The 10564-nt window shown below is 33.5% G+C and overlaps 1 protein-coding gene across 1 annotated transcript in view; it reads right to left on the bottom strand.

The window, feature by feature from the left end:
- Positions 1-4250: 4250 nt before the first annotated feature.
- The window catches only part of LOC112154427, a gene marked incomplete at its 5' end in the record, with an annotated part of 9678 nt that continues 3364 nt past the window's right edge, over positions 4251-10564 (bottom strand). The window contains 9 exon segments of the mRNA XM_036217286.1: positions 4251-4708; positions 4775-4913; positions 5789-5881; positions 7682-7777; positions 9494-9616; positions 9697-9741; positions 9816-9859; positions 9946-10017; positions 10141-10206. Coding sequence (XP_036073179.1) covers positions 4649-4708; positions 4775-4913; positions 5789-5881; positions 7682-7777; positions 9494-9616; positions 9697-9741; positions 9816-9859; positions 9946-10017; positions 10141-10206 — 738 coding nt within the window. The 3' untranslated portion in view covers positions 4251-4648.

The following is a 10564-nucleotide window of genomic DNA, read 5'->3' as shown; positions in this document are numbered from 1 at the left end:
ATCAGAACTCTCATTTCTTTAGTGTTGCTTCATTTTGATGCAGTTTTCTGAACAAGATTTCTTTACAGATTTTTGCTGAACTGTTGCAGCTAAAACAAGATTAAATAAAGAATTATTTATTCATTTTATTCAGCTTAAGAGAAGCAGTTTAAGCAGAAAATGGTCCATTTTCAATCAGAGAAACCTCAAACATGAAATCTTTTATTTTCTTTTAAACCTCAAAAAATTCAAATTAGTTCTGTAGAGGACATTTCTAAACTTAAATACAGTCAAATCACTGCACACTACTGAACAAACTCCTTTTGGTATCTACAGAGGAGATTTGGGGCGTTCCAAATATGTCAAATGTGAAGGGGTGGAGCTCTGAGAATTAGTTATTAGATTAGATTAGATTTTTTTTTTTTTAAATGTTGGACTTTTTTCTTTTACTGGTAAGATATTTTGCAAAATATTGTTTCACTCCAAGATTATCTTGAAGGTAGAAATACTCTTGAAATAAATATTTTGTTAAATGGACTCGTCCCAATTAATCTCTGAGTTTTATTTTTTTATTTAAATACAACTGTATACAGATTCTTTATACAATCACAGTGCAGAAAAAAGCAAACACAAAATTAAGTTTACTGGTATATAAAATTGGTTTCTTTTTAAAAATAAAATTATTTTAAAAAAAGCTTTTTAATTTAATAATTTAAGTAAATTGAAGAAATTCATTTAAACCTTTAATTTGTTATTACAGCACATTGACCATAAACCTTTTCTCTGTCTCTAAGTATGTTACCAAACATCCCTTCAAGGATCTCATCCTCTAACATTCATACGATTCCTGCAGCTCCATCAAATAACACATTTTGTGTTATTTTGTATCAGCTTTGACAATTCAAAGTAGTCTTGAAGTCTTTCAGGTGTTTATCTCCGAGGCAGCAGTGACTCTCCGGATCTGCAAAAAGCCGCATTTTAAGTCGCAGCGGGATCTTAGCGCAGGTCAAACGAATTAATCTCCTCACAGTTGGATTGTGTGTTTAGTCTCAGCAGGCACCGAGAAGAAAAAAAGACACAAACTCGCATCGTTTCCACTTAATAAAAGCTTTTGGACTCCACAGTTCTGCCACATTTCATGTCTTTAGTTTATCTAACGAGTTCATATGACAGTTTCATAGCCAGCTGTTGGTTATCCATGCTTAAACTTTAGGTATTCATGATTTAAACGAGTCTCCACGTCATCCAAAGACACCTTCAGAATAAAAGCATCCCTCTTTCTTCACATTTTATGACAATTTTAGTAGGAAATCTTCATTTTTTAGAGATTGAATTTGATAACAAATAGTTATTTCCATCAACAAATAATGGGAGTACTTTTTCTTACATGATATAATCTGAGTCAAAATAAAGTTTTGCGTAATTGCTATAAGAAAACAAAAATGCAAGTATTTTATTTTAAGCAATGAAAATTAAACCAGATGATAAAAAAAAGTATTTGAACCCTTTCTGATTTTGTAAGTTTTAATTCTTTTAATTCTATGATTGTAACTTCATTTAAACTGTAAAATTTATACATAAATAAATTTTAAAGAATTCTCATCCATATATCTGTTTTTACATTAAGGGAACATAAGTATTTGAACCCTCTTGCCAGAAAGACTTAATAGCACGTGTCAAAGTCAAGGCCCTGGGGCCGGATCCGGCCCTCCAGAACTTTTTATTTTATTGCTATCTTGCACTTAATTTTTAACTTGTATAATTTTGGCAAAATATATTTTTATGGAGAGTAAAATATTCAGTTATTTAAGGTTTAAGTTGATTTTATCTGGAATAATATTCCTGCCATTTCACTATTCATAATTATGTTAAAAAATTATAAGTTTGACTGACTGATTCTGTGGACGGATGTCTTTTCTACAGGTGATCAGTTCAAGCAGGTGTCTTCAATTCAGGTGAGACGTTCACTAAGAGAATCTAACTGGTTACTAGGGGATCAAACACTTATTTCCTTCAATGAAATGCTAATAAATTGATATAAATTCTTTAAATTCAGTTTCTTTTTATATTTTTGTGATTTTGAATGAATCAAATACTTACATTTGCGTATGTAAGTATGTGAACCCCTTGAGAGTAGCTCAATTTTTGTACGAAATGGATGGAGGGAAACATTCCGTGCTTAAATAATGCCAATTCATGTTTTTACTAAACACAATTTTATGCATAAAAACAAGTAGTTCCAAAGGGTTCACATATTTTCTCCTGCAGCTGTATTTCCTCCTCTGTACCTTTTAAACATCCCTTTTAGTTTAACTGAAAATGCACCAAAGTAAACTGCAAAAAACAAATATTTCAACAAAAGTAGGAGAGACAGGCTTTTATTCTGAAGGACTTCACAGTTTAAATCAGCGCCACAAAACAATCTACATTCAGTGCAGCAGCAGGGAATTAATGTTTCATGACAAAACAAATTGGAAAACAACACGTGTATTATTAAAAGTCAATTATAGACATTGTATTTCCCAATTCCCAGGTTTTCTCTAAGTTTTTATTTACATCATTAAAATTTAAAGTGCTAACAATGGAAAAAGTTACATAATGTCTGAGAAACAAGGTATATATAACACATATATGGTGCCACAAAGGTTTGATGTGTCTTTAAGATGAATTAGAATAACGGACACAAATTATAAATGTACACAGAATTCATATATATGTCTGAAAGAGACAAGTTAAACATTTATTTACACTATCTAAGTACAACTTCTTACACAACATTTCTGAGAAAACCTCGTAAAAATGTCACCAAACGGGTTCACCCCTGTGCTGCTCGGTGTTTTGATGACATGACTCATAGTTTCTATGAAAGGATACATTCTAAGGAAGTTCAGTGCCAAAATCCAACAAATATGTGGACCACGAAACATCCAGATCATGTTTACGACCAGGAAGGATTTCTGCTTCGGTTCAAAACTTTTTCGTCATTATTTTGTACAAATACCTTCAGCTTGAACGTAAAAGGATCAATTTAGACCATGCGTGTCAAAGTCAAGGCCCGGGGGCCGAATCGGCCCTCCTGGTAATTCTATCCGGCCCTCCCGATCATTTTATTTTACTGTTATTAATGGCTCGATGTTGTTTTGTGCTCATTTCTAAATGGTATAATTTTGACAAAATATATTTTTGAGAATAAAAGTGTTCTCAAGTGTTTAAGTTGTTTTATTCTGGAATAATATTACTGCCTTTTTTATTATTCATAATTATGTTAAAAAGTTATAATTTAAAGTTTTAAAAGTTGGCATATAGATTTATGGACTTTTTTTCATCTACTAGGATTTTTTAGGCTGTTTTTGAGTTTAGCTAATATTTTAGCTACATAATAGCTATTTAGGCTAATTTAGGATTTTCTTTTAATGTTTTTAGGCAGTTTTGTAGCTTAGCTAATATTTCAGCTACATGCTAGCTGTTTTGACTAATTTATTATTGTCTTTTATATTTTTAGGCTGTTTTGGAGCTTAGCTAATATTTTAGCTACATTCTAGCTGTTTTGGCTAATTTCGGATTTTCTTTGAACATTTTTTGGGCTGTTTTAGAGTGTAACTAATATTTCAGCTACATGCTAGCTGTTTTGACTAATTAAGAATTTTCTTTTAATGTTTTCAGGCTGTTTAGGAGCTTAGCTAATTTTTTAGCTACATGCTAGCTGTTTTGGCTAATTTAGAATTTTCTTTGAACGTTTTTTTAGGCTGTTTTAGAGTTTAACTAATATTTCAGGAACATGTTAGCTGTTTTGACTAATGTATTATTTTCTTTTAACATTTTCAGGCTGTTTAGGAGCTTAGCTAATATTTCAGCTACATGCTAGCTGTTTTGGCTAATTTAGCCTTTTCTTTTAAAGATTTTTAGGCTGTTTTGAAGTTAGGCTAATATTTAAACACTAGTTGTTTTGGCAAATTTAGGCTTTTCCGTTTTTTAGGATATTTTGAAGATTAGCTACTTTTTCAACTACATGCTAGCTGTTTTGGCTAACCTAAGGTTTTTTTTTGTTTTTGTTTTTTAGGCTAATTTAGCATTCAGCTAATATTTTAGTTAGCTATCAGTGTCAGTGACTTCAGCCATCAGCTTTAGTGTTTTTAACTATCAATTTCAGCATCTTCAGCAGCCAAATTCAGCTTACAGCCTTCACACTAGCATTATCGCAGGTAATGCTATATATCTAGTTCATAATTATGTGAAAAGTTTTATAATTTTAATTGTAATTTTGTGTGTTTAATAAATGTTTATCCTGTTCAGCTTACAACCTAAAGTGTGTTTTTGGATTTTGGCTCCTTGTGCGATTCAGTTTGACACCCCTGTATTAGACATTTAAAATCCTTTTGTTCTCGGATCTTTCAGATGTGTAATTTTGCAATTAAGTGGAGGCGGGTTGTTTTTTTGTAAGGTTGACTACTCAAAGAGGAATGAGGAAACTCATTTCTCCGTTTGCACTCAAGGCAACACCACAGAACAAACATCAAAAAAAAAAAAGCACAATGTTTTTCTATAAAAGTTCATAGGAATGACAAATGCGACGGCTTGAATTAAACAGATTATTTACATATTGAGTCTATTGATTGTTCGTGTTAGTAATAATGAGGGACGTAAATGAGGACGGAGCATCTCAGCTGTTTCAGACGCTGTTCCCAGAATCCCCATGTCCTCCAGAGAGACGCAGGATGGTCACTTTGACCTGAAATCACATTTGCATTCACACCGGCTGCATACAAATGGCCGCATCGCCGGAATCTCTACGTACCTTGTCCTTTAGACTCTTACTGACGAGCATGTCGAACTCGTCCCGACTGACCGTGTGCAAGTCGTTGACTGCCAGGATCTGGTCTCCTTTGAGGAAGAGGCCCAGAGTGTCCTGCTGCAGGCCGGTCCACGAAGACACCCTGACCCAGAGAGACGTTTCTGTGAACAGCCTGTAAACAGCCTGCAGGCTCTCCGGCTGGTTTGTCTGGACGAGCTCTCTCAGGTCTGCTGCAGACGGTTAGAGGCTTTTGGGTTGAGTAACGCTGCAGATCGTATCAGTTTGAACAAGAACATGAATTGTAAAAGGTCCTTACGGCAAAACAAGTTAAATTTGGAGTCTCTTTTTCGGGGACAAAGAACAGTTTGTCTGAACTTGGGAGTGGCTTAACTATAAAACAACAACAAAATGATCTTTTTGTCTTTCCAGATCAGATTTGGCTCAGATCTGACAGCTCAAGGATCAAACGGTTTTCACTTCAAACACGAATAAAAACATTTCTTAGAAAGACTTGAAGCTTTCTTCATCAGTGACAAAATATATTTAGTAATACGTTCTTTTACATGATTTTAATCATATATAAATTGGTTCAATCCTGTGACTAACATGAGTGTAAACTGTGCTTTCGTGCCACATAAATCTGAGAGGTTATCCAAGGCTAGGAGGCACAGCTTTTCCATTAACACTTGTTTTTTTGTTGTTTTTTTTTAAAGGATCCCGTTTCTGTTCTGTCATTATAACAATATTTAGTGAATTGGAACCTAATAACTGCAAAAACAAGAAATAATGAGACTGGGTGCATTGCTCTCAGCTGAATTTTGTTTTTCCGTCATGAGAATTGAATTTGCTGGCAAACGTGGCCCACACATCTGTAAGTTGAATGCTTCCATGAATATTAATGTCTGCACATTTCTCTTTAGATATGCTTTCCTTCAAATATCTGGATCAAAGTGGCTCAGCACAGGTGACTTTTCAGATTAAAATGGTCCGTTAGCACACGGTTCTGCTTTTTTTTACCTCGGTTTTCCATATTGTTCGAGCGTGAGATGCTTTTTCAAGTCCGCAGTATTCACTTCAATGTCTTTCTCTTTAGAGGCGTCGGTATTAATTCTGAGGAAGAAAAGAGAAGACAAAATATTGATGCTAAGGGACAGAATTAAAAAGCCAAAACAGAAAAGTATTGAATTTTCTAAGCAGAATAAATAGAAAATAAAAGCTTGAACTCGTTGAAAAACAGCAAAAATGCAAAATATCATCACGTATGTTCGTCTTGTTTTTAGTTTAAATATCTTTTTACACTTTATATAACACATAACTAAATCAATAATTTGTTTTGGGACTTGAAGATCTTCCTGGATTATAAATTACATAAAATTTTGACAACTTTATCGTGTATTTCTAATTCTGATTTATTTGGTTTAGAAATTAGGATAGCTAGACTATCGTAGTGCTTAAGAAAGATATATTTTTGAGGAAAAAATATGAGGATATGTATGTAAATGTACCTACTTTAAAGACTTTTTTTAAACAATAAACGCTTATTTTTAGGCATATTTAGACTATATCTAAATGAGTGTTTATTGCCAATTTAAAGGTTAAATCTCGTCTTAAAAGGTCAGGACTTATCCAGACAAATTCATCTCACCTTGCTTGAAAGATTTATTACTTTAATTGACGGAGTCCTGCTTATAATTAACAACAAAGTACCGAAACTCTCGAGACTGAAAACCTCAGCTGCTCTAACCAGTCTAGCTACTGGTTCAGATCCTGGATTTAGTTCGATTTTGTTTTCGTGAGCTACAGTAGTTAAATCTGCTGCTGGAGTTTACTTTAATCTCTGCAAAATTACGGTATAAAATCAAAGAATTTAAAGGTCTTATTGTGACGAAATTAATAAATAGAAAGAGGTGGCTAACAATTCCAAATAATTACTCAAGTAAAATATACCCATTAGTACTGACAATTTAAGTTAAAATATTAGAATTATGGTCCAAAAGGTATTGACAATAAAATAGTTTTAAATACTACAAATCCTAAAAAATATCTGAACACAAAAGAAAATCTTTATTTCTGTAACACAAACAAAAACTTTGTTGTGAAGTCATTAGATTTTTGCCAATATATTTCGACATTTGTTGATCCATATTTATATTTATGTCAAAATTTTGAAGATAAAAAACAAAATCTTTTATATTTCTGAGCTTAAAAAATAAATATTTAACCATATTTTTATAAGCATCATCAAAACTTATCTCTTGTAGTTCATCATCAGTCCACTAGGGGCAGTAGAAAGGCGTTATCTGCTCATTTCAAAATGGCTGCCCCCATGAAATCTCTAAAACACTTTTGGCGGGAAAAGGTTTTGCTAATTTTTCAAAGCTTTATTGTAAAAATAGCTCATCTATTGTTGTTTATTTTTTTAAATGACTACTTTCTGTATTAAAAGACTGAAACATTTGTTGATAATTACTTATTTTTGATGCATTTTGTTAAAAATTGGCTTTTTTCCTGAACACTCATGACAAGACTTTGCCATCTTAAACTAACATTTTTGTGAGCAAAAATTCACTATATCACCCAACGTATCACAACTAATAGTGTATATATCTCATAAAAAAAATCTTTTATGGTTTAAAAATAAAAATCTTAATTAAAATTGAAAAAAATCAGTAAGTTGTAAACTTTTTTTTCTAAAAACCAAAAAATGTTCTACCTAAGATGTGTACAGTAAGTAATCTCCCTTTAAATACTATGAAATATTGTAGAAGATGCATTAAAATTAATTTATTTCATACTAAAACTGAAAAGTACAAGAAAACTACTTTTATGATTACTTCTTTTACGTAAAAGTTATGTAATAAAAATATAGCTCAATGATTTATGTTTCAATATGAGTTTTTCGGGATTCACCTCTCACTTGGGTTTGGTTTTTCCTGGAAATGTTTCAAGCTTTCATTTGAAGAAGTGGCACTGCTGGAGCTACGGCTGGAGTCTTGGCTCTTTTCACTGTCGAACACAGAAGAAGTGATGAGGTTAGATCTTAAATATCTCAGCTAAACATATTTAAAAGACATAATACGGCCAAAAAGGAAAAGTAAAATTATGATATACTAAGCAAAGTTTTTGTAAATTGTTCTCCACAAATGAAGTTCGATTTGGACATATTTAAATCTCAGATGTCTACCCAAATAAAATAGCACAAAAAGGTAAAGGAAATGACAGACAATCTTTAAAAGAGTGAAAACCCTTCAGAAAAGTCAAGTTTCTTTCCACAATCCAAAAAGAGGATCAGATGTCTTGAGATTTTTAAAAATAGCACGTAAAAAGCAGCAAAGCAGGAACTATCACAGGGGAGGTACTGGCACATTTCTAATTAAGAAGCATGTTAAAGAGAATTCCTTTGACCCTTGAGCATAAAGAAAAGGATAAAATGTGCTTTAGTTTGGCAGAACACCAGCAGCTGGCTGGAAACCAGGATTTTTATTGCGAACTGCAGATTTTTTTTATGTCACTTAAAATCTTAGCAAATCTGTTCAAATAAAACAACAGCAGGTGGTGAGAACAGCTGATCTACAGCAAAGGTCAAATGGATGCTGCATTTTAAAAATGAGAATGTTAACAGAAATAAAATAATGTCCCGTATGTCTGTTTAGAACTTTAATCCACTGCATTTAAAAAAAAATAAAGAGTGTGCTCAAACGACTTCAAAATCGGGCAAAAATTTAAAAAAAAGTAAGAAATCTTGAAAAGTACATTTAAAAAAAACATAATAAGTTTGAGTAAAATGCATAGTTCTTGAGCCACTTGTGAACTAAAGCATTTTGAAGTTGTGAAAATATGTTCAAACACATTTTTTTCTCTGCAAACCAAACATATGCAACTTTAAAATAAACTTAATAATAGTGTGTTTTAGCTCTTGTGTTAAAACTTATGTGTAATAAAAAGTCCTCAAGGAAGTGTAACAGATATTTACTGTAAAAATGTTTGGCACACTTGCCAAAAACTTTTTTTTATGTCATTAAAAGCATTTTTTCGTCCCTCAGAACAGACCACATTTCATTTTCACAATGACAGATGATCTGCAGACAAACTGCAGATCTATTTCAAGTATCTAAAATGATTCATCAGGTTGACATTCTGCAAAACAATGCACTTTGATTGGTTTAGTCTTTTTGTAATTACTTTTTTGCATAATAAATCTGGGTTCTAACTTGAGTTTGTGTGTGTGGGTCGTACATTCATAGAAATTTAAATATTTATTTATATTCTTTTGACTACCGTAAAGCTCTCTTTGTTTGTTTTTACATTAAAAATGGGGTCATCTGGACCCCACAAGACAGCACAGTGAACTTAGTCCACCTTTGTCACACATCAATGTAAGGGTGGGGTCATCTGGACCCCATGCATGAGGGTTAAGGGGACACTTTCAATGAAAAGTCAACATAATCACATGTGAGAAACAAATTCTGCTTTACTTTAAGTGAACCAAATGTTTCCAGTTTGAATAAACCCAAAGACACATGAGTGGACAAACCTCCAATCAGGGTCTACTACTCAACTTTGCAAGTGTGCAAAAGATTTTTATAGCTGCAAATGTGTTTGTTTTTGGACTTCTTTAACCCTTTAACATGCAGTTTCCAGCTCTGACATAAGAAAACATTGAATACAAAGTGGCTGAACTAGACCCTGAGGGGAAAAAAAAATCCCAAACTTGCAACGCACCTGTCACTGGGATATGTCTCGTTTTCAACTGAAACCAGGGATGAAGATCCTGTCCTAAATCTGTCAAAGGCTTCATTGACAGACCTCAACAAGGTCCCAGGAGCAACATAAACTTCTCCATCACTAAAAGCATTCATTACAACACTTTTAATTGAAATGGAAAACAATGAACAACACAACAGATTATTTCTATGAACACTTACATCGTTCTTTTTTCTGCTAAGTTAAGGCCCTCCATTGATTCATATCTAAAATATAAGGAAACTTCAGTCAATCCAAAGGTTATTAATAGTACTGTGTGATTTTAGCAGTTAACACTCACAGTGACTCTGAGCTTTCGTTGTTATTTGCTTTGTTTTCCTCCATCTTTGGATAAGAAGACAAATAACATGATTAATTCACACGAATAACTTTCTTTTGCACAAAAGTTCATTTATGTTGGAATAACCTACGATTGTTAACGAGCAAATTGATGGATCCACAGATTGGTTTGGTCTGTAAGGATAAGATACTGGCCGTTGATCCTGCAACAAACAAACAAAAATCCTTTGATTTGTATTTTAGAACCTCAAACGAGAAAAATAATAAAATTAAAAAGCATTTATAGTGAGTAACACTTTAACATTGATTGAGGGTGTGTTTCTCACCATCTCTACTCTGATAAGGTTGCTGGGAACGTCTGGCACTGAGAGAGACCGGGGCTTGGTAACAGGCTGAAGCAAACAAACATCACATGTTAAAGTCATTTATTTTCATATGAAGTGATTTCCCAGCCAGCAAGGCCAAGTGGGCCTCACATGATTCAAGGTGGGCAGAAAATGTGGACCCGATTGACCACAGTCTCCGTGGCGGCCCCACCTGTGTTTGCCCACACGGGCTAAAGTGGGGCCTCAGTGGGTTAGCTTGCTACGCTAGCGAGCCACCTGGTGGACAGCAGATTTCCTAGCACGATACAGTGGAGTTCACTAGTATGCTACAGTGGAGCTCACTAGTATGCTAAAGTGGAGCTCGCTAGTTTGCTACAGTGGAGCTCATTGCTAGCATGCTACAGTGGAGCTCGCTAGCATGCTA

This window comes from Oryzias melastigma, linkage group LG19 (assembly GCF_002922805.2).
Source record: "Oryzias melastigma strain HK-1 linkage group LG19, ASM292280v2, whole genome shotgun sequence".
Lineage (NCBI taxonomy): Eukaryota > Metazoa > Chordata > Actinopteri > Beloniformes > Adrianichthyidae > Oryzias > Oryzias melastigma.
Note: the sequence above shows the minus strand (reverse complement) of the source record. Positions and strands in the feature narration are given on the sequence as shown.